This window comes from Microcaecilia unicolor, chromosome 1, assembly GCF_901765095.1.
Source record: "Microcaecilia unicolor chromosome 1, aMicUni1.1, whole genome shotgun sequence".
In the NCBI taxonomy this organism is placed as follows: Eukaryota; Metazoa; Chordata; class Amphibia; order Gymnophiona; family Siphonopidae; genus Microcaecilia; species Microcaecilia unicolor.
In genome coordinates this window covers 766,836,514-766,861,597 of record NC_044031.1, presented here as the reverse complement: position 1 = coordinate 766,861,597, position 25,084 = coordinate 766,836,514, and the positions used below count along the sequence as shown (strand labels likewise).

The 25,084-nt window shown below is 44.9% G+C and overlaps 1 protein-coding gene and 1 long non-coding RNA gene across 2 annotated transcripts in view; one reads left to right on the top strand and one right to left on the bottom strand.

The window, feature by feature from the left end:
* MAP2K5 (mitogen-activated protein kinase kinase 5) overlaps positions 1-25,084 on the bottom strand; it is a 406,422-nt gene that overhangs the window by 163,733 nt on the left and 217,605 nt on the right. Inside the window, exon 16 of the mRNA XM_030189796.1 lies at positions 24,718-24,789. Coding sequence (XP_030045656.1) covers positions 24,718-24,789 — 72 coding nt within the window. The remainder of the gene's footprint in view (positions 1-24,717; positions 24,790-25,084) is intronic.
* LOC115459947 lies at positions 221-17,172 on the top strand. Its single transcript, XR_003940348.1, has 3 exons — positions 221-307; positions 12,533-12,535; positions 17,163-17,172. It is a non-coding gene; the product is annotated as an uncharacterized LOC115459947 (long non-coding RNA).

Below are 25,084 nucleotides of genomic sequence, written 5' to 3'. Positions count from 1 at the left end.
GCATTGTCTTGGGACCTCTTCTTTTCTCCATCTATACTTCTTCCCTTGGTGCTCTGATCTCATTCCATGGTTTTCAGTATCACCTTGATGCTGATGACTCTCAGATCTACCTCTCCACATCAGAAATTCCAGCAGGAATCCAGGCCCAGGTATCAGCCTGCCCTGTCTGACATTGCTGCCTGGATGTCTCACGGTCACCTGAAACTAAACATGACCAAAACTGAGCTTCTTATCTTTCCCCCTAACCCCACCTCTCCTCTTCCCCCATTATCTATCTCTGTGGATAGCACTTTCATCCTCCCTGTCTGTTATGGTCCTGTTGTGACTTGAGCAGTGAGCTCTTGTGCCCCGACTGAGCACGGTGGATGAGAGCCACGCCGCACTCGGTCAGGCAGCTGGACAACCCCTACCTTCACTTGGAAGCGACCACCATTCCTCAGGAGTTGAGCCCCCAGGTGCAGGTGGCCAACAGGACTTCGGGATCCGGACGGGGTTGGGCCGCCCAGACCAGACTAGGTGACAAGGCGGGCATAACTCTGAGAGTGAGCCAGTACAGTCCAGAGAGCAAGCAGGCAGCAATGCAATGGGTAATCAGGTGCAGTCTAAAAGGTCAGGGCAGGCAGCAAGCCACGGGTAATCAGGTACAGTCCAAAAGGTCAGGGCAGGCAGCAATCCACGGGTAATCGGGTCCAATCCAAAGGTCTAGTAACAGCTGACAGGAAAGGCAATGAAACGCACGAGATGAGCACCAAACTTCTATAAGCATAGAAGCCGAAGAAAAGTAGTCCCCACATTAGCTATAACTTTGCGCAGCTGGAGGGAACGCTCCAGATTGGTGCCTGCAAGGGAAAAGGTGGAGCCCCGGGATAGGTGTCCAATCCCGTGCAACCAGGCAAAGCAAACAACCCGCGCCGGAAACCGGCGCTGCTTCCGGAACGCTGCCAGACCACGTGGCCAACTTGGCCGCCCAACCAGTCATGGCTGACCCTGGCGACTGGGCAGGCCCGCGATCGCATCAGCCGGACTCGTGCCCCCAGCCGGAAGGCATGGCCAGCCAACCGAACCAGACCCAGCAAGACTGCTGCCGACGGCCACATGGCCGGCTATCGCCGCCGGGACGAGGCTCGGCGGCGATCCAGCCGTGCGGACCGCAACTCAGGTGAGGGACGTAACACTGTCTCATCAGTTCGTAACCTTGGGGTCATATTTGACTACTCTCTCTCTTTCTCTGCACATATCCAACAGACTGCTAAAACCTGTTGCTTTCTCTATAACATCACCAAAATTTGTCCTTTCCTTTCTGAGCACATTACCTTATCCACATTCTTGTCACCTCTTGCTTAGACTACTGCAATGTGCTTGTTTCAAGTCTCCCACTAAGCCATCTGTCTCCAATCTGTTCAAAACTAGTGTTGTCTGATTCAGTCAAAACATTTTCAATTCGGTACGATTCAATTCTTTCAAAAAAATTGTTTTTTTCAATTCGATTCGATTTAACTTGATTGACATAGTGAGGCCCAAATGCTAATATTATAACATACAGGGTAAAAAAAAATCCAAAACAAAAACAGGCAACAGCAATTGAACAAAGGCAAACTTTAGTGTGTGTGAGCACGCCATGCAGTGCTACATCATCTGAAAAGTGAAGTTTGGTTAAGTCCTACATCTTCCAGTTTTTATTAAGGTAAATCATTTTGTCCACTTTGGCTGGCTTCAGACAACTGCGTCTTACAGCTATAATTTGTCCAGCAGCAGAAAAAATTCTTTCTGAGAGCACAGAGGTGGCTGGCGTACACAGAAACATACTGTTCTCCAGCTGCAATTGTTGTGGCTTCCTCAAAAGCCTGTAAAACATCAACAAGTTTTGGGGCAAGATCATAGTCACGTTCGGCAGGTGAACCCTTCTTTGTGATTTTATTGCGGCTGCTCAAAGCTAAACCAACGAGTGGCTTACCCCTGAAACATGTTCAAAACAGAATAATCCATTTGTGTATCTAAAAGATAAACTTCTACAAAACAGATGAAGATATGCCCCAATGAAAGGAGAGTTTAATTCTACTTCCATTTAATTTCAATATATTCCATCATCTTTATAACACCAGGCTTCCCAAGGCAGATTACAACAACAGTTAAGATGAACCCATCGGAAACAGGATATCCTCACTGAAATTTGGCCATCTGTATTGTATAGAAAAAAGTGAAGAAAAATGGGCAAAGAGTTTATAATTGCGGTTTCTACCAGCTACAATAATTTTTAAAGCTGCTTTAGTGATATTCAATTGTTATTTATTTGTTGCATTTGTATCCCACATTTTCCCACCTATTTGCAGGCTCAATGTGGATTACATTGTTTCCGTCATGGCGATCGCCATTCCAGAGTGAAAGATACAATTGGTATTACATAAAGAACATGGGTGATATAGTGGAATTAAGCAATCAGCTATAAAGAGATCACATTCGGGGTAACAGATAAAGCAGTAATGCGTTAAAGTTCATATGATGGATCACTGTGGTATGCTTTGTTGAAGAGGTAAGTCTTCAGTGATTTCCGAAAGTTGATTAGGTCGTGCATTTTTTTCACGTCAAGTGGTAATGCATTCCACAGCTGCGTGCTTATGTAGGAAAAGCTGGATGCATGTGTTATTTTGTATTTTAGTCCTTTATTTTCTCTTCCACCTTTTAAGGCACTGCCTATCCAACTAAAACAGGTTTAGAGTTGTTACAGATGGACCAACAATAAAGAACGACATGGATGAAGAAGCTCATAGCTTTGCTTGCTTTGAGTGTATGGCAATGACGGCTGCGAGGGGGAGTGGAAACCGTGATTAACCAAATTGGCTTCCTTGCTTACAGTGGACTAGATAGGCTCACTTTTACTCCTGTCTATTAAACCTCCTCGCTTGACTCGGCTTCCGGTTCCGCCCCCTGATGTCAGTTCCTGTTCCGGCTGCGTACCAATAGACAGATTTCCTTGCCTGCTCTGTGCCAACAATAGAGACCCTGGACTAGAGAGTTGCACGGGGACAGAAATCTTACTCATCCTTGTCCGTCCGTGCTAGAATCTCACCCATCCCCACCCGTCCCAACTGGAATCTTACCCATCCCCGCAAAAATTTAACCCATCACAACCCGTCCCCACCCATCCCCGCAAGAATTTAAAGGCACATAAAAGAAAATTCTGGTCAGCTCCCTCAGTCTCTCTCTGGATTTGAGCCACATCACTGTAGGCAAGGAAGGAATGGAAGCTGAAACTTAGAAAACTCTGGTGTGCACATGTAAGATTTGTCTCTGATTTCTGGCACTGTGTGCTGAGAGGTCACCACATGCACGCACCAGTAGGTCAGGTATCAGACCTGAGGTCTGCGCATTAGCCCGGGAGCAAAGAGGATTAATTGTAACATAGTAAGTGACAGCAAATAAAGACCTGAACGGTCCATCCAGTCTGCCCAATAGTCACACTCATTATCAATTCATGATTAAATCAATGAGTGTGATATTATATACTTTCTTTCGTGTTTCTGGAACATAGACCATAGAAGTCTATCTGGCCTATACTTATGTTCCAACTGCTGGAGTTCTCGCTGAAGCCCACTCCAGTCTATTCGTCTTCTCATTTGTGGGATACAGAACATAAAAATCTGTCCAGAACTGTCCTTATGTTCCAGCCACTGAAGTTGCTGTTTAAGCCCTTTCTAGCCCATCCTAAACCAGACTGCCATGTATGAGAGACAGACCATACAAGTCTGCCCGGTATCGGCCTAGTTAATCATAGCCAGAGTCGCCATCTAAGTATCAATTGACATATCCACACACATGCAGCCATTTAAGGTTAGGATTTTTATAACTTCCATTTTCTAATTAGAGATTCTCTGTGTTCATCCCAAGTCTTTTTGAATTCCATAATCATTTGTGTCTCTACCACCTCCTTAACGGAAGACTTTCCACATTTGTGCTGTTAAAGCAAGGAGGAAGAGGAGGAGGAGGAGACAGCACTCAAGGTACTCGGTAGATGAGAGGCTGATGCAGTGCAGCTTACACTTCCACAGGAACCCCGCAGAACTGCTTCCATCCCCACGGGAGCCCCGCAGGACCTGCTTCCGTCCCCGCGGGAACCCTGCAGAACTGCTTCCGTCCCCACGGGAACCCCGCAGAACTGCTTCCGTCCCTGCGGGAATCCCGCAGGTTCCGCGGGATTCCCGCAAACCCCGTTCCTGTGCAGCTCTCTACCTTGGACCCCCTGCTATAGTTAGTTTTTCTTCTCGTCACTGCTGCTGCTTCCCTTAGCAGCTGCAGTGGCTTGGGTGAAGGCAGGTGGGAGGGAGGGAGGTGGGGAAATCCTGAATCAGGACTCCCGATTTTTTTCCAAAACGAATCGAAGAATCGATTTGAATCGTGAATTGGACAGCACTATTCAAAACTCTGCTGCATGACTTATATTCCACCAGTGTCGCTATGCTCATATTAGCGCTTTCTTCAAGTCACTTCATTCTCCCTATCTGTTTCCATATACAGTTCAAACTCCTCTTATTGACTTACAAGTGCATCACTCTGCAACTCCTCAGTAACCTCTCCACTCTTATCTCTCCCTACACTCCTCCCCAGGAACTCTGTTCTTTTTGGTAAATCTCTGTACCCTTCTCCTCCACTGCCAACTCCAGACTCTGTTCCTTTTATCTTGCTGCACCATATACCTGGAATAGACTTCCTGAGTTAGTACGTCAAGCTCCAGCTCTGGCTGTCTTCAAATCTAGGCTAAAAGCCCACTTTTTTGAGGCTGCTTTTAAACTCCTAACTCCTATTCACTTGTACAGTATCCATGTCTGTTTTATCATTCCCACCTTAATTCCCTTATCCCTTATTTGTCCTGTTTGTCTGTCCTGATTAGACTATAAGCTCTGTCGAGCAGGGACTGTCTCTTCATGTCCATTGTACAGTACTGTGTACATCTAGTAGCGCTATAGAAATGATAAGCTAATGGAATGCGTCCCGTCTCGCCCGCTTGTACTTACCCTCCACTATCCAAACTGCACTGGAGTCAAGTACAAAACTGAATACGCCACCTCCTTCTCTTTCCTTGGGACTCAGTTTTGGAACTCTTTACCAAGGTCCATCAAAACCATTGCAGATCATCCGACATTCCGGAAATCACTGAAGACCATGTTATTCCGAAAAGCCTACCCTGCTGGCTCTCCCAGTGACTCCACTGCAGGAAGCCAACCAACCTGAAGACATTTGGACATATTCCCTTCCCTAACAGCTTGCCCTCCTATCGCCCCCTGCCTACCTATTTATTGGTTTAAGGTTGTATTTATATTCCCTTCCTTTATCTCTCTGTTCCTTCTACCCTCTCAGTTCTCATTGCATTTATTTTAATGGTTCATTGTAAGCCGCTTTGAGGCTGCAAAACTGCAGCAAAAGGCGGGGTATAAATGATCAAAATAAATAAATAAATTTTGGGGCTCGGGTATGGCCCAACGTTGAATATTCAAAGCTAATTTAGACAGAACAGTCAAAGTGTTTTGGGTTTTGTTTTTTTTAATGTTGACTGCTGCCAGATGACTATTGACTGGTTAACTACTGGATCACAAACAATTTGTCCAAACAAGATCTGAATCCAAGCAAAATACATAGAATGAGGCCTCAATGCTTAGACGGAAATGCGAGCACTAGAGGCCATTTGCTACCACTGAATGCTCAGAGCCGGCAAGTGCGTGAACCAATGAGCTCGCCGGCTCTGAGCGCAATGAACATGCAAATGCATGCTAATCTGGTCTCTCCCTATTCCTCCCCAAAGCTCAACGGACAGCGCATCAAACAAGGGCACTCTCTCCACTGTCAACCCTATGCCAGTTAGGGTTGTGAGCCATGGAGAGAAATGGGGAGACCAGAAAAAGAGGTGAAGGCACTGCCACTTCACGTTTGGGTGTAAGCGTGGACCCTCTGATCAGGCTACTATTCTTTTTGCCAGCCGCAGACACTCACCCGTTGTGCTTTCTCTGGTTCATTTCAAGAACCCGGAACTTGGCTGCCCCAAACTGCATCTGGTGTCCTTGGATTTTTCTACCCTTGGTTTTCCTGCTCTATTCTGCAAAATGGGATCCCCGGTCATCGACGCTGGGAGAGGAGCTCCTGCACGTGCTATCCTATTCAACTAGGCTCATGTGCATGTGCTGGGCATGTGCCCCCCCCTAACTTCACAATGCTCAGCACTAACAGCGCACATAAAATTTGCATTCCATTAGCGCTGAGCATTTGGAAGTTCTTTTGCCGCGCTGTAACGGCAGTATTTTCCGGCGCCGTTTTGTACAGCGTTGGAGTTTTGAGCAGCCTGGGCCTCATTGAGACTTCAGAGAGCACCTATTCCTTTAATGACAAAAGAAAGCAGAAGGCGCCTTCAGTGGTGGTGGTGGGGGGGAGGTTCTGCACAATATTAAGCCACTGTGCACCAAGCATACAGTTTAAGAGCACACAACATGATCAACCGATACTGTGGAATTACAGATCAACTCAAGAATGCTTTGTGGGGGGGGGGGGGGGGGGGGGGCAACTTTCAGAACTCCACAGGTAGTTGCAGAGTCTGCAGGCACCAAAATACACACTCATTTTCCCTTTCAGAACTATCCTGCGAAACGCGGTTTGCAGAGATTTACATCCGCTATTTCTGGGGATAGTTTTTCCCTGAAAAATGTATGTAGTCTAGAACATGCAAAACTCCATGCGTGGCCTCCTCCTTGATCTAACAGCTGGAAGTTTGTGCGTTGGTGATCCAATGCAGGGAGAGGAAGGAAAGATGGAAGAGAGAGAGACAGAGAAATTTTCAGGCAGCCTCTTCCCTAGATAAATGTTTTTTGAAAACTTCCCTCTAGTTCAGTATCTAGGCTCCAGTCCAGGAAGGTCAGGTGTTTTGAGAACAAATCAGACTATTCGACAGTAATACGTCACATGATTAGAACCACGGGGCGGGGGGAAGAGGGGGGCACTAGGTGACCTCTTGAAATGCCTTCCAATTTGATTGTTGTAAAAAAAGAAATGAGATAATGCAGGATTCTGCTACTGAGGAACCCAAACAAATACTGGATACTTCAACATTTCTCGCTCGCAACCGTTTGGTTTCTTACTTCTCATAAATTGACTGTCACTGCACAGCGAGAAAATCCGAAGGTCAAACTAGCAATTAAGCAGAATTAAAGTACTTCTAAGGGGCAAGTGACAAAGAGCAGAGCTCTGGCCCCCAGCACCTTGAAGTAGGGCTTCGATTACATGTGCAGGATCTAGCAATAGAGGGACAAAAAAGAATTACAAATTAATTTAATCTTCTGTCTATAGTTTGCAGCTGCACTCCAAAGTGTCTAGGGCTTAAGAACAAAGGCCTGAAAGGAAGGCTTCAATTTTTAATGCCCAGCGCCATTAGCTGATAAGTTGGAGGAGCCTGCGACCCCCGTGGAGGGGGGCAGAGGTGTGAGTAACAGAGACTTATGGAGAGAGACATTTGTTATTTGTAATACTGCCAGGCTTGAGAGAAACCTGCCCTAATAACCTCGGGGACACCACTAACTGTGAACAGATGAGTTCAGATCCAACAGCACAGAAAGAGATTACAACCAAACACAAGCTGCAATACTTCCAAGTCAAGGAACTGTTTGTCTCACTACCACCTCTGAACTTTAAACACTAAGAATATTTACACTGTCGGCCACAGACAGAGCCATTTGAACGGCTTAGCGAGGCCAAAAAGCTTTGAGAAGCTGAACACCTACATTCTCTTAAAGCATGAGCGGACACAATCCAAGCTTAGAAAAGAGACAAGACGTCCAGACCCCTTCCGATACTTCCATGAGCCCACCTGATCTTTTCCCCGTCCCTTCTTCACAGGCTGCCACGCAGTGCCGTTGACACTTATTCTGCAGGACAAGGCCGGGAGCACAGACGTGGCTTTCACCTTTGACACCCGATCTGAGGAAGAAGGGCAACCTTCGAGAGCTAATCAAGAAATGTATTAAGTTATGTCCAATAAAAAAGGTATCATCTTATTTTCTTTTCCATGTTTTATTTTGTTTGATTTCTATAGATTCTACATGGAATGTTGCTATTCCACTAGCAACATTCCATGTAGAAGTCGGCCCTTGTAGATCACCAATGTGGCCGCGCAGGCTTCTGCTTCTGTGAGTCTGACGTCCTGCACGTATGTGCAGGACGTCAGACTCACAGAAACAGAAGCCTGCGCAGCCTTCTACATGGAATGTTGCTAGTGGAATAGCAACATTCCATGTAGAATCTCCAATAGTAGCAACATTCCATGTAGGATCTCCAATGGTATCTATTTTACTGTCATAGTAATGCTTGAATGTTTTCACTTATATACACTGTCAGCTAGCACATTTGCTTATTTCCGATCTGAGGAAGAAGGGAAACCTTCGAAAGCTAATCAAGAAATGTATTAAGTTATGTCCAATAAAAAAGGTATCATCTTATTTTCTTTTCCATGTTTTATTTTGTTTGATTTCTATTGATTACCTTTGACACCCAAAAGCTAGTCCAATAGAGAGGTATTACCCACCCCATGTCTATGTAGCTTTGAAGCAAACAGCAAGAGTTAGCAAGTCAGGTGAAACATCTCAACACAGCCACAAAGGTTTCTGTGTAATTTAATAGGAGTATATTGCATTTCATTTGGACCCCAATAAAAGAGCAGCTCACAGAACCTTGATAAGATGCAGCACCACTCGCCTCTCTCTAATCCCTTCAAACCTATGATTGCAGAGGCATCCCTCCCTCCCAGCTGCAGAAATGTCAGCTCTGGTTAGAATTAGCACTGACTCTGCAAATAAATAGACCTGGGAAGGACCTGGGATACTGGCTCTTGTGCTTTCTTAGTGTGGAAACAATCACCTATCCACAACACGGTGGGTCGCAGCCTGGGCCAAGGCTTCTCCAGCACTAGGAGCGGATAAATCACCCAGCAATGCTACTCGGGGAAACTTTGGCTGTGACTGGCACATATGTGCTTGCGAGCCACTGAAGCAAAGGCCTATAAAATACACTAATTACTACAAGTTCTGGTCACTGGGTGATTGATAGTAGTCTGCCAGGCAACATCCTCATCCTCAGCGCTTGTGACAGGCTGGGGGAAGGGGGGATTCATCCGCTACAAAGCGATTATTAATTCATGATCCTGCCCTCGGGCTCTCCACTCCTTGTGCTGCAGCTCCCATCCAGTTTTGGGACACAGACACTCTTCTTCTCCCCCCACTGCTTGCAGAAAGAGGAAGGACGGCTTGGCGACTGCAGGCTGAACACTGCTGCTGTGATACAGAATCTCTAGATGGCTTGCCCTTCCCCATCTACAGCAATGGCACGGAGAAGGGGATAACTATAGAGATGGCAAGAGAAACCTGATTACTGGAAAGAAATGTTGCAGGTTTTGGAAATTGTTCACAGTCTGATCTATTTATCTTCTAGAACCACAATGATGTGCAAAGATAGGAAAAGACATCAACTAACATCATACACGCCGTCCAGGACTCTATGATGCACCCAACAGAATCCACTAGCAGTCCGCTGATCTCAGCAAATCCAATTTTATTTTCAGTGCCATTGGTCTGTCTGTATTTATTTGGATTTATTTACCGCCTTTTTGAAAGAATTCACTCAAGGCAGTGTACAGTAAGAATCAAGCACGAGCAATAGACAATTATAGCAGTAAAAATACTCAAAAACAATACAAAGTATGGCACGGTATACTATTTACAATGCAGTGGCGTAACAAGGGGGGGGGGAGGCCGCGGCGCGCGCCTGCTACGAGTTCGCTAAACTTCTTTGCTTGTTCGCTGCAGCTCCCTCTGCCCCGGAACAGGTTACTTCCTTTCCTTAGTTCTCTCTCCTGGGTGGCATATCAAGTCCGAATAAAACTTGAAACTACTGCCTCTCCCCTCACCCAAAGGTAAGCTAGGGACAGTCTATGGGTACTTTCTCTTTCAAAACAAGCTTGAGATCCCAAGGTTCAGACCACTGAAGTCTGTCATAAAGCTCATGGGCACAAAGATCTCAGAATGTATACTTTGGGAGAAAGGTGGGAAAGGTAAAATAGAGACATCTAAATACATCTATGGGCTTCTTTCAATTGAAACATGACCAAAACCGAGCTTCTCATTTTCCCCCCCAAACCCACCTCCCCACTCCCCCCGTTTTCTATTTCTGTTCATGGCTCTCTCATTCTCCCGGTCTCCTCAGCTCGAAACCTTGGGGTCATCTTTGACTCTTCTCTCTCCTTCTCTGCTCATATCCAGCAGATCGCCAAGACCTGTCGTTTCTTTCTTTACAACATCCGTGAAATCCGCCCCTTTCTTTTCGAGCACTCTACCAAAACCCTCATCAACACCCTTGTCACCTCTCGTTTAGACTACTGCAATCTGCTTCTTGCTGGCCTCCCACTTAGTCACCTCTCCCCTCTCCAATCGGTTCAAAACTCTGCTGCCCGTCTTGTCTTCCCCCAGGGTCGCTTTACTCATACTACCTCTCTCCTCAAGTCGCTTCACTGGCTCCCTATCCGTTTTCGTATCCTGTTCTAACTTCTTCTACTAACCTATAAATGTACTCACTCTGCTGCTCTCCAGTATCTCTCCACACTCGTCCTTCCCTACACCCCTTCCCGTGCACTCCGTTCCATGGATAAATCCTTCTTATCTGTTCCCTTCTCCACTACTGCCAACTCCAGACTTCGCGCCTTCTGTCTCGCTGCACCCTACGCCTGGAATAAACTTCCTGAGCCCCTACGTCTTGCCCCATCCTTGGCCACCTTTAAATCTAGACTGAAAGCCCACCTCTTTGACATTGCTTTTGACTCGTAACCACTTGTAACCACTCGCCTCCACCTACCCTCCTCTCCTCCTTCCTGTACACATTAATTAATTGATTTGATTTGCTTACTTTATTTTTTGTCTATTAGATTGTAAGCTCTTTGAGCAGGGACTGTCTTTCTTCTATGTTTGTACAGCGCTGCGTACGCCTTGTAGCGCTATAGAAATGCTAAATAGTAGTAGTAGTAAAGGAAGCTGTGGAATGAAGGTGAAAGGGGACAGACTCAGGAGTAAGCTAAGACTACTACTACTACTACTATTTAGCATTTCTATAGCGCGACAAGGCATACGCAGCGCTGCACAAACATAGAAGAAAGACAGTCCCTGCTCAAAGAGCTTACAATCTAATAGACAAAAAATAAATAAAGTAAGCAAATCAAATCAATTAATGTGAACAGGAAGGAAGAGAGGAGGGTAGGTGGAGGCGAGTGGTTATAAGTGGTTACGAGTCAAAAGCAATGTTAAAGAGGTGGGTTTTCAGTCTAGATTTAAAGGTGGCCAAGGATGGGGCAAGAGGTAGGGGCTCAGGAAGTTTATTCCAGGCATAGGGTGCAGCGAGACAGAAGACGCGAAGTCTGGAGTTGGCAGTAGTGGAGAAGGGAGCAGATAAGAAGGATTTATCCATGGAGCGAAGTGCATGGGAAGGGGTGTCGGGAAGGACGAGTGTGGAGAGATACTAGGGAGCAGCAGAGTGAGTACATTTATAGGTTAGTAGAAGAAGTTTGAACAGGATGTGAAAACGGATAGGGAGCCAGTGAAGGGCCTTGAGGAGAGGGGTAGTATGAGTAAAGCGACCCTGGTGGAAGATGAGACGGGCAGCAGAGTTTTGAACCGACTGGAGAGGGGGGAGGTGACTAAATGGGAGGCCAGCAAGAAGCAGATTGCAGTAGTCTAAATGAGAGGTGACAAGGGTATGGATGAGGGTTTTGGTAGAGTGCTCGGAAAGAAAGGGGCGGATTTTACGGATGTTGTAAAGAAAGAAACGACAGGTCTTGGCAATCTGCTGGATATGAGCAGAGAAGGAGAGAGAAGAGTCAAAGATGACCCCAAGGTTTCGAGTTGAGGAGACAGGGAGAATGAGAGAGCCATCAACAGAAATAGAAAACGGGGGGAGCGGGAGGTGGGTTTGGGGGGGAAAATGAGAAGCTCGGTTTTGGTCATGTTTAATTTCAGGTGGCGTTGAGACATCCAGACAGCAATGTCAGACAAGCATGCTGAAACTTTGGTTTGGATGCAAGGTGAGATATCAGGGGTAGAAAGGTAGATTTGGGAGTCATCAGCATAGAGATGGTAGGAAAAACCATGGGATGAGATTAATGAACCAAGGGAAGAAGTGTAGATAGAAAAGAGGAGGGGACCAAGAACAGAATCCTGAGGTACGCCGACAGGCAGAGGGATAGAAGTAGAAGAGGATCCACCAGAGTGAACACTAAAGGTGCGGAGGGAGAGGTAGGAAGAGAACCAGGAAAGGACAGAGCCCTGGAATCCAAGTGAGGACAGGGTATTGAGAAGTATGCTGTGATCGACAGTGTCAAAAGCAGCGGAAAGATCAAGAAGGATGAGGATGGAATAGAGACCTCTGGATTTAGCCAGTAATAGGTCATTGGAGACTTTAGTAAGCGCAGTTTCGGTTGAGTGGAGAGGGCGAAAACCAGATTGGAGTGGGTCAAGAATAGCATGTGAGGAGAGAAAATCAAGGCAGCGGCGGTGAACAGCACGCTCAAGTAATTTGGAGAGAAAAGGAAGGAGGGACATGGGTCGGTAATTAGAGGGACAAGTAGGGTCGAGTGAAGGCTTCTTAAGGAGAGGTGTGACCGCAGCATGTTTAAAGGCAGAAGGCACAGTTGCAGTGGAAAGTGAGAGGTTGAGAATGTGACAGATAAAAGGAATAAGAGCAGGAGAGATGGCATTAAGAAGGTGGGTGGGAATGGGATCAGAGGAACAGGTGGTACATTTTGAGGAAGAAAGGAGAAGTGTAGTTTCCTCAATAGTAACTTCAGGAAAGGAGGAAAGGGAATGAGGGGAAGGAGAGAGAGGGGAACGGACTACTGGAGGGAGAGGTGGTGAGGTAGAGAAAGCAAGGTTTATCTTTTGAACCTTGTTGTGAAAGAATTCAGCAAGGGTCTGAGGAGATAATGAAGGGGGAGTTGGGGGAGGGGGCACACATTCTTAGGGCGGTGGATGTGTGCAACTGACTCTTGATGAAGGTGGTGGAGATGAATACTATGAAGTCAACAAAGGATAAGAACATAAGAGTAGCCATACTGGATCAGACCAGTAGTCCATCTAACCCAGTATCCTGTTTTCCAAAAAGTGGCCAAGCCAGGTCACAAGTACCTGGCAGAAACCCAAATTATGGCAACACTCTGTACTACAAACCTCAGGGCAAACAGTTACTTCCCATGTCTGTCTCAATAGCAGACTATGGACTTTTCCTCCACGAATTTGTCCAAACCTTTTTTTAAACCCAGATACACTAACCGCTGTTACCACATCCTCCAGCAAAGAGTTCCAAAGCTTAACTATTCATTGAGTGAAAAAGTATTTCCTATTTGTTTTAAAAGTATTCCCATGTAACTTCTTTGAGTACCCCCTAGTCTTTGTACTTTTGGATCGAGTAAAAAATCAATTTACTTCTACTCGTGGGACAAGGACAGAAGATCCCTAAGAAGGAGAAAGGGATAGTAAATATTAGTAGATGGTATGGATGGGAAGAGTGGATAGGCCATGCAGTCATTATTTATTTATTCATGACATTTATACCCTACATTAGCCCGAAATAGACTCAAGTTCAATGTGGCTCACAAATAAGTGAATAAAACATAATAATGTACAGAATATAACAACTTACAATAAGTTCAAGAAGCAAATGAATACATGCGCAATAAGTAAACAGGGATTTAGACTATTTCAAGGACAAACAAATAATTAAGGGTGGGTAAGTGAGTGAATAATTTAACGGAGCCAGCGGGAGGGGGGAGAAAAGGAGGGACCTGGCGCCACCAGGTTTGCACTTGCTCACGAAGAGCCCTCAACCCCAGGTACTCAACAAAACCTAAGAATTAGGCTTGGAGGCCTAGCCAGAGCTGCTGCTGTGTGTGACCACCACCTGCTGAGATAGAGAACATACTGAGGAGTTTCCGGCAGCACATGACCACATATAGGGAGGCAAAAGTTTGCTCTCTATCTCCACCTGCTGGTAGATGGACACAACCCACCAGTCTATGGATTGATCGGCTTGATGATAGGGAAATGTGTTTTTAGAAGACTTCTAAAAGTTAGGTAATCATCTGTAAACTTGATTGATTTAGGAAGAGAATTCCAAATGTTAGTGCCTTGATAGGAGAAATTAGCAGAGTGAATTCTTACAGATTATCTTATCTGCTATCATTTTTATGTTTAAGGATTTTGGAAACTGCCCCCTTTAAGAGAGTTTTTAAAGAGCAAACCATTTTCTCTTTCTGTGTATCTACCAATTTATAAAAAGATACAACATATTACTATGGCAGCAATGCTGTAAATTGAAGCTTCACTGTAGGCGCTACCAAGAGGACTGCGTTAACACCAACACTATAATGCCTTAAGAGTGTGCCTAAACCATTAGTGCAAAACCAGACAAGGGAAAATGAACTCCTGGCCAACCTGTAGATTTTGTTTTTTACATTTAGACTTTTTTTCTGCATTTTTTTTTGAAATACATTAAAGAGGCTTATTTTCAAAGCACTTAGCCTCCCAAAGTTCCATAGAAACATATGGAACTTAGCCTCCCAAAGTGCTTTGAAAATATGCCTCAAAGTCAACCTCCTTCATCAGCTGCCAAACACTGCAAAGACAACACTGTCGTAATCCTGTGTCAGTTCCTCTCCTCTCCTCATGCTGCTACTTCAATTTCACTCCTTCAGACACCGACAATTAATTGTCATCAGAGGAACAGAAAATAAATGGGAAATCTTCCCTCCCACAGATGCTAAGGGACCTTTCAGAGATCCTACTGCATCGAAAGGAAAATAAAACCACTTATGAGAGAGCAATGAGGGGGGTGTTAACAGATCCTCCTCCTGCATGGCCTAAACTGAATAACTGAATGCCCAGCCACAGCTTCTGAACAGACCCTTTTGCAACAATTACCATGCAGTAAAATCCAAGGGATCCTTTTATTAAGCTGTGGTAAAAAGTGACTGTAGTGCAACACTTATGCAGGTTTTACTCAAGCACTAAGAAAATCGGGCGTTTTACTGCTGCGGTAAAAATGGCCTATTTTTTCTATTAATGGCCATGCACCAGTGTCGCCATTAAAAACAATTATCACGTGAGCACTTACCATTACCTATACTGCAGGCGGTAAGGGCTCAACGGTAATCCTGCGCTAATCAGTTAGCCCACGTTAATGCAGCTGCTCTGATTAGTGCAGAAATGCCCACTTTCTACCCCCCACCCCCTCAGGAAAATTACAAATTATTTTTTAGCACGTGGGTGGCATGTGCTGATCCCAAACTTACCACAGGATGCCCAAGCGAATCTCGCAGCTTAGTAAAAGGACCCCCAAGTTTCCGGGGACGCTTGTCCCCTCCCCACCCCCAGCCAAAGCTCCAAAGCGTCTTTTCTCTTTCCAGTACTGCCCAAGAAATTGAGGCTTATCTGTATTGCGTAAAGCCAGCAGAAATGAATCTGTACTATGCAATGCAAGCCACAGATCAGTTGTTCGATTCGGTGCTTCCTCTTGTTAACCAACTAAGTCGTCTCCCCCAAAGTAAATCACGTAGTGTTTTAAAATCACGCCATGCTACAATCAGCATGCTTCACATTAAGCTCATTGACTCCCAGCCCACTTGCTATAAAGAGAGAGCACTGCAGCAAGATTCTCTGCTGTTATCCTCACGTAACATCAATTCATAGGCTAATTAGTCTCAATTTATTTCTCATAAAACCAAATTCACCTCTAGGTCTACTCCACTCAGGGTAGATTGCAAAGTAAGATTGAAATAAATTACCCAAAATTCCACCACATAATTAAGAACTGATATATCAGAAACTTATTTTTCATGTTTAATTTCAGATGCATGAGCACATTTTTGTTAAAGGTCCCCAGGGTGTGTACACAAGAAGAATTCATTGTATTGCAAGATCGTAGCAATCTACCCTCAGCCATTTCAGGAGGAGAGTGTGCTGGAAGCTGCACTGACACACCTACCAGAGAAATGCTGCACCTCCCAGTAACATCTGAATGAAAGAGGCAACAACCCTGCAGTGCAGAACAGCAGCTCAACTCAGGAGCAGCCTAAGTTCAGCCCACTGCCTTGAGTCGCTTGCTATGCTTTCAGACCCACATGCACAAAGGTCCTGGGAAAGAATGGCTCTGTTTTTCTGGAAACCTATCACACAGCTCTGTTCATTGTGGTACCATGCTTTGGGACACCAGGAGTCCCCCAGTCCAGCTGCGAAACTTGAAACTTTACAAACGGCCTTTTCATTTGAAGGTAAGGCACACGTCATCAAGGGACCCTTGCACTCTTAATACAAATCATCAGGTTTCGTGCTCTTTATATATGCTGAAAAGATGTCTCTCAGAGCCAGAAATGCTAGACACCTTAGAATAAGGCCTGGCTACTACAGGAAAGGAAGTGATTATGCAACTATACAGTCTTTGGGGAGATCTCTTCTGGAGTATCGTGTACAGTTATGAAGAGAGTAACTCTGAAAGAATATATAGTTTTGGTTGTCCAAACAGAAGCTACCAATATGGTGTAGTCTGCTCTGAAAGCTCTCTAAGATGAGGCTGAGGGACCTTATTGAAATACCTGGAGCTCTCAGAGAAGGGTTAGGATGGCTGTTGTAGTTAGTGATTTGATTATTAGGCAAGTAGATAGCTGGGTGGCTGGTGGACATGAGCATCGGATAGTCACTTGCCTGCCTGGTGCGAAGGTGGTGGACCTCACATGTCACCTAGATAGGATTTTAGATAGTGCTGGGGAGGAGCCGGTTGTCTTGGTACATGTGGGTACCAATGACGTAGGAAAATGTGGGAGAGAGGTTCTGGAAGCCAAATTTAGGCTCTTAGGTAGAAAGCTAAAATACAGAACCTCTTTTTCTTAAGTGCTCCCCGTTTCACATGCAGGGCCTAAGAGAGAGGCTGAGCTCTGGAGTGTCAATGCGTGGATGAATCAATCGTGCAGGGAGGAGAGTTTTAGATCTGTAAGGAACTGGGCAATATTCTGTGGAAGGAGGCACCTATTCCGGAAGGATGGGCTCCACCTTAACCAGGGTAGAACCAGGCTGCTGGCATCGGCATTTAAAAAGGAGATAGAGCAGCTTTTAAACTAGAAACGGGGGGAAAGCTGACAGTTATTCAAAAACACATGGATCGGAACAAGGTATCTCATCACCAAAACGGGAAGATAGAGTATCCCAATAGCGAGGTTGCAATAGAGACAATAGTTGACCAAGTGTCTTTAAATAAAAGGCAGACAAAATAGATTGCAAATAGATTACATTAGGTAATCGGAGAACGGAAGAGTTGTGTTATGTCCATTACTTGAACATCTGTGCCCGTTTTGACCCATTGATATTTTGAGATGTTTGTCTAAATTGGATATTCATTGCTCACATAACCAGCACCTAAACCTCCATTTCTCCATGTATTTTAGAAAGGGCATTACATCAGCAAATTCTGGTCTCTAAGAGATCCTTTTACTAAGCAGTGGTAAGCCCAACGCGGGCTTACTACTCGCCATGGGCGTAGTTTCGGGGGGCAAGGGGGGCATTGCTCCCTCTCCCAAACAGCTTGCAAGGCAGCATCTCTCTCTCTCTCTCCTTCCAACCCCTCCCTGCAGGATCCGGTGCCATTCCTCCTCCTCTCCGCTCCTGCTGCAGCCTTTCCACCTTCCAGGCTGCCGGCAGCATTAGCAATGTAAGCACGTTGCCTTTGCCCGGCCTGGAAGCCTTCTCTCTGTTGCGACTTCCTGTTTCTGCGTAGGCAGGTCGCTTGCTAGAGAGAGAAGGCTTCCAGGCCAAGCAAAGGCAACGTGGTTACATTGCTAATGCTGCCAATGGTGAAGATGGAAAGACTGCAGCTGGGGGGGGGGGGGGGCAAGGAGGGGAAAGAGAGCGTGACACCGGCAGGGGTAGGGAGAGTGCATGACATGGGATGTGGCGGCGGTGGTTGCGGTGGCAGCACCACCAGGGGGGGGGGGGGAGGGATGGAGGGAGAGCAAGTGAGCGAGAGACACCAGACTTGTAGGGGAGGGAAGGAGGAAGGATGACACTGGACCTTGTGGGAAAGGCGGGAGAGAGCAAGGGTGAGTGACACCGACCCTGTGGGTGGGAGGGAGGAAGAGTGGAAGCGCAAGACCGAACTTGTGGGGGGGGGGGGGGGGGGTGGAGGGAGGGAAAGTAAACACCAGACTTTGTGGAGGGAAAGCGACCGTGCCGTCATTTCCAGAGCTACAAAATGTATTTATTTTTGTAGCGCTGGAGTGTACCCGGCAGTAATCTACTACTACTACTACTTAACATTCTAGAGCGCTACTAGGGTTACGCAGCGCTGGACAAATTAACAAAGAAGGACGGTCCCTGCTCAAAGGAGCTTACAATCTAAAGGACGAAATGTCAAGTTGGGGTAGTCTAGATTTCCTGAGTAGAGGTGTAGTGGTTAGGTGCCAAAGGCGACATTGAAGAGGTGGGCTTTTGAGCAATGATTTGAAGATGGGCAGGGAGGGGGCCATGGCATATGGGCTCAGGGAGTTTGTTCCAAGAATGGGGTGAGGCGAGGCAGACAAGGGCGGAGCCTGGATGTTGGCGGTGGTGGAGAAGGTAATGAAAGGAGTGCCACCCCGCTGGGTTAACACGGGAGTCCTTACTGCCACCTCAATGGGACAAACCAAGCTCAGATCAATTTTACCATCATAGCCTAATCTAACTAGACATGGTACAGGCCTCTCGGGATCTTGTGCAGCCTGCTAGAGACTGCAGTTTTGCTAGGACTTCCAGTTATTATTGTGCCTGCAAACTGTTAGACACACCCACCTGCAAGAGTTGACTGCAGCTCCTCTAGGACTTTTGACATTTCAAATGTACTTTCTCATAACTCAGAAACTAGTTGGTGAATTATTTGAGCAGAGCCCTAAAATGTCCTTCCAGAGGAGGTGGTGGAACAAAACACTAACACAATTCAAAAAAAGCATGGGACAAACAGAGGATCCCTGTTGGTAACATAGTAGATGATGGCAGTTAAAGACCTGCACAGTCCATTCAGTCTGCCCAACAACATAAACTCTTAGCATAAAGTATGATGTGATACTACAAATGCACACTTGATCTTGATTTGACCTTGTCCTAGTAGTAAGAGAATGGAAATAGTAACATAAACAGACTGTATGTGGGGTAACGTGCACAGAATGCCAGTTGTAATCCTAAAAGCCACCAGAGGGGCACAAGGAAAGAGGGGTGGGTTCCATATGGGAATTTGCATTTGCTCTTACCTGAAGTGGATAAATGCTGCTGAGCAGATTTGCCTTTACCATCATCTACTATGTTACTTTAAACAAGGTCAGTGGGGGGTGGGGGTGGGGGTGGGATCATTTAATCTCAGTAGTACTTCGCTCTCTCATCACTTTCCTAAGGAGAAGTCATTTTAAGTGGCTAGTTAAAATTCATTACTATTTTAGCCTCTACAATCCTCCTAGTGTGACATTCCATGCATCCATCACCCTTTCCATGAAAAAATATTCCTGATATTGCTACTCCATCAACTCTAATAATAAGAGAATTTGTGATTTCATCACTCATGGAACACCACTAAAGCAATTTTCTATTTGTCAATGGAGAAAATATAAATTTTTAGGTAAAAAGGACCTCGGAACACGCTCCATGATCACACTATCATACCAACAGAATGACTGTAATGTGAGTATCATGAGCCACATGGTAGAGACTATTATAAAGAACAAAATTACAGAGCATATTCAAAAGCATGGATTAATGAGACAAAGTCAACATGGATTAAGTGAAGGGAAATCTTGCCTCACCAATTTATTACATTTCCTTGAAGGGGTGAACAAACATGTGGATAAAGGGGAGCCAGTCAATATTGTGTATCTGGATTTTCAAAAGGAGTTTGACAAAGTACCTCATGAACGACCCCAGAGGAAACTGAAGAGTCATGGGATAGGAGGAACTGTCCTATTGTGGATTAAAAACTGGTTAAAAGATAGAAAACAGAGAGTAGGGTTAAATGGTCAGTATTCTCAATGGAGAAGGGTAGTTAGTGGGGTTCCCCAGGGGTCTGTGCTGGGACCGCTGCTTTTTAACATATTTATAAATGACCTAGAGATGGGAGTAACTAAGGAGGTAATTAAATTTGCTGATGACACAAAGTTATTCAAAGTCATTAAATCGCGGGAGGATTGTGAAAAATTACAAGAGAACCTTACGTTACTGGGAGACTGGGCTTCTAAATGGTAAATGATGTTTATGTGAGCAAGTGTGAAGTGATGCATGTGGGAAAGAGGAACCTGAACTATAGCTATGTAATGCAAGGTTCCACATTAGGAGTTACCGACCAGGAAAGGGATCTAGGCGTCATTGTTGAAGATACGTTGAAACCTTCTACTCAGTGTGCGGAGGCAGCTAAGAAAGCAAAAAGAATGTTAGGTGTTCTTAGGAAAGGAATGGAAAACAAAAACAAGGACGTTATAATGCCTTTGTATCGCTCCATGGTTTGACCAAACCAAGAATAGTGTGTTCAATTCTGGTCACCGCATCTCAAAAAAGATGTGGAGGGGCATTTTTGAAAGAACCGTCTAATCAGAATTTGGGACGTTTTACAAAGATGTCCAATTCTGAACCGGGAAGAAGGTCCATTTTCGAAAAAGATGGATGTCCATCTTTTGTGTTCAAAATATCACTGACGTCCTGTGATTTGGATGTCTTTGATTTTCAGCCATTTTCGAAAAAAACCCCCAAAAAACGTCTAAGTGTAAAACATCCATAATCAAGCTATTGGGACATAGGAGGAGCCAGCATTTTTAGTAGACTGGTCCCCCTGACATCCCAGAACAGCAATCGGGCACCCCTAGGGGGCACTGCAGTGGACTTCATAACAATGCACCCCAGGTACACAGTCTCACCATTACGTACCTTACCCTTGTGTGCTGAGCCCTCCAAAAACCCATTACTCCCAACTGTACACCACTACCATAGCCCTTACGGGTGAAGGGGGCATCTATATGTGGGTACAGTGAGTTTCTGGTGAGTTTTGGAGGGCTCACAATTTCCTCCACAAGTGAACACGTAGTGGGGGTACTGGGCCTGGGTCCACCTGTCTGAAGTGTACTGCACCAACTACCTAAACTACTCCAGGGACCTGCATGCTGCTGTCATGGACCTGAGTATGACATCTGAGGCTGGAAAGTAATGTTCTTCAACACACTTTTTTGGGGTGGGAGGGGGTTAGTGACTACTAGGGGAAGTAAGGGGAGGTCATCCCTGATTCCCTCCAGTGGTCATCTGGTCATTTGGGGCACCTTTTTGTGACTTATTCGTAATAAAAACAGGTCTAGCTCAAAAAGTCTGTTTTTGGTTTGTTCCAATATGGCTGAAAGACGTCCAAGTCTTAGGAACACCCAAGTCTCGCCTTGGCATGCCCCTTGAAATTTGGATGTTTCTGTGAGATGGACGTCCAAATGCCGTCACTTTTTGGATGTCTATCTCTTTCGAAAATGAGCCTGACAGTAGAATTAGAAAAGGTACAGAACAGGGTTATGTCTAATTTATTTAATTGTTACATTTATACCCCGCTCGATAGCAGGTTCAGTGCGGCTTACACAATATGAGTTACAAAGTATCACAGAAAGAACACAGCTATAGAATAGTAGAGTTATGATGCGGTTTGTATTAAGTAGGGACAAGAAGGTCGAGATGTACAAGGGAGGAGGGAGGTAGAGTTATTAGTGGTGTGGAATAGGCTCGTAAATTAAGTCGGGTCAATTAGGATAGGCTTGTTTGAAGAGGTAAGTTTTCAGCAACTTTCGGAAGGGTAGATGGTCGGCTGGTTGTTTGGATGGATCTTGGTATGGCACTTCCAGAGTTGGCTGCCTATAACGGAGAAGTTGGATGCGTAGTAGGTTTTGTACTGAGACCTTTGCAATTGGGAAGTGTTGAAGGTTTGAGATATGTTCTGAGAATGATTTTGACCCGTTTCTAGCTGGAAGGTCGATCAGATTGGTCATGTAACTTGGAGATTCTCCGTGGATAATCTTGTGAATCAGTGTGGACTTTGAAGTTATCATTCGTTCTTGGATAGGGAGCCAATGGAGTGTTTCACGGAGGTAGGGTGTTGCGCTTTCGAATTGTGATTTACCAAAAATGAGTCTGGCTGCCGTTGTTTTGGGTGGTCTGGAGTTTTTTCAGGATTTGGGCTTTACATCCAATGAAGATGGCTGTTGCAGTAGTCAGCGTCGGGTGAGTACAGTGGATTGTACCAGGTTGCGGAAAGTTTTTAGGGGAAGGTATGGGTTTCACTCTTTTCAGTGCCCACATCATGTTGAACATCTTTTCGTCATGGCTTTTGCGTGAGTTTCTAGAGTTAGGTGGTTTCTAAAGTTACTCCTAGGATTTTTAGATTGTCGGATATTGGGATTGTGACATCAGGGGTGATCAGGGTAGTTGGGAGGAGAGTAGAGTGTTGTGATGAGAGGATTAGGCATTGAGTTTTTTCTTTATTCATTTTCATCTTGAAAGCGTTAGCCCAGGAGGCTAAGATGTTCATGCCAGTGATATTTTAATCGGAGATTTCTGCTAGGTTGGATTGGAAAGGGATGAATATAGTAACGTCATCTGCGTAGATGAAGGGGTTTAGACCAAATTTGGATAGGGATTTGGCCAGGGGAATCACCATAAGATTGAAGAGGATCGGGGATAGAGGTGATCCTTGAGGGACTCCGCATTTTGATGACCACGCAGACGAGATTGTTGTGGTTGATTTGACTTGGTGGGATCTAGTGGTGACGAAACGTTTATCCATTTAATGATTTTCCGCCGATCCCTAGTTTGTCCAGTAGTTTTGTAAGACTATCATGGTTTACCATGTCAAATGCGCTGGATAGGTCGAACTGCAGAAGTATGTTGTTTCCAAATGATATTTCTTGTTTGAACTTGGATATTAAGGTGAGTAATACAGTTTCTGTGCTGTGTGCAGGCCGAAAGCCCGATTGTGACTTATGTAGTATGGAGAATTTTTGTATAAATTCGTTGAGTTGGGAGGTTACTCTGTTTTCCATTAGTTTGGTCAAAAGAGGGATGGAGGCCACAGGTCAGTAATTGGTGATGTCGTTTGCTGGTTTCTTGGGGTTTTTTGGTATTGGTGTGAGTAGTATGTTACCGTGTTCGGTGGGGAAGGAGCCTTGTTGAAGTAGGAAATTTAAATGGGTGGTGAGATCTGTAATGAATCGTGCTAGCGCATTTTTCATTTACACGCTGAGTGAAGAAATATCTTCTCCAATTCGTTTACAATTTACTACTTTCTAGTTTCATTGCGTGCCCCCTAGTCCTAGTATTTTTAGAAAGAATAAGCAAGCGATTCACGTTTACCCATTTCACTCCACTCATTATTTTGTAGACCTCTATCTTATCTCTGCTCAGCCATCTTTTCACCAAGCTGAAGAGCCCTAGCTACTTCAGCCTTTCCTCATAGGGAAGTCGTCCCATCCCCTTTATCATTTTCGTCACTCTTCTCTGTACCTTTTCTAATTCCACTATATCTTTTTTGAGATGCAGTGACTAGAATTGAACACAATATTTGAGGTGTGGACGCAACATGAATTTATTTATTTATAGCATTTATACCCGCTCTTTCCCGCTCGATAGCAGGTTCAGTGCGGCTTACAATAAATGGGAAGAATGTGTAACAGAGATACACAATGTATGGATACATTATTTTACAGAGATAAGTTTGTATAGAGAATGAAAAGATGAAGGGATATGGGGCAGGATAAGGTGTGGTTAATGTTAGTGGTTTCGATTAGTGATGTGGTTTGGGTACTTAGATTAAGTTGGGTCGTTCGAATAGGCTCGTTTGAAGAGGTATGTTTTCAGCAACTTTCGGAAGGGTAGAAGTTCGTTGGTTGTTCTAAGATTGATTAGATTTATACACTTGATACATCACTTTGTACAACAGAGTTTAAAAACTAAAATACAAAATCAAGTAATTTACGTTGAATGAAAATACAATATTCAAAATATTCATGTACATCATGACGAGAACTAAAGGCAGCTGAGTTAGCTAAGGGTACCACAGTTTCTTTCAAAGAGCAGGTTTTCACAGCAAAGCACAGGTCTCCAACTTACGCGCTTTGCATGGTGCACGGCGGGCGCATCCATTTACACCTGCCACTGACAGCGCCTACATTCACTTTTACGCTGGTATTCTATAATGGCATGCTGGCATTGATGTGTCTAAATGGAGCTGACAAGTTAGAGCATTGCCCCAATATTACTGTGACCCACTGAGCAAAGGCACCAGAAGTTGGGGTATGTGAGTATTAATACCACAAGGTAGACGGATATCAACCGCATAACCCTGCTGAATTTCAGCCTTAAGTATGGACTAATGACATCTTTCAAAGATAAGAAACATTTATCAATAAAAAAACAAAATCACAAAGCCCACTTTTTTAGGCTGTGTAACATCTGCATAGTCCCATTCTACTGACCCTACAGTACACAAAACTTTCAAAATGAAAATTGCTCCCCCAAACTTTTATAGCCTTTATCTCTTTTATTGGCCCACATTTGTACTTTTTCACTCAGCGGGTCATAGCTTACAATAGTCTGATCTCATTATTGTGCCTTAAGTGGTGGTACCCACCTCCATGAAAGAAATTCCCAAGCTCCAGACATCAGAATGAATCCCGTACTGCTCACCTGAAATTCGCTCAGGCTGAAGAAAGAAAGAAAGAAAAGAAAGAGAGCAAGAACTAATTACCTTCTTGTAACCATTGTTCGCCATAGGTACTACTGACCAGAGCTCCTCCCAGGGGCAACATCTCCAACCTGGGTTAATTTACACATACCATAAACAGTAACGAGCCTTATCCTAAACCAGAATATGAGCAGTGTGATCTGGCTTTCTTCGGGAGTTCATAAAAGTTAACATGTATAATCCCGCCAATAAAATGGGAAATACTTCGGCATCTTTCTGTCACATTGTCTTGGCCTCTACCTGCGTTTCTTGA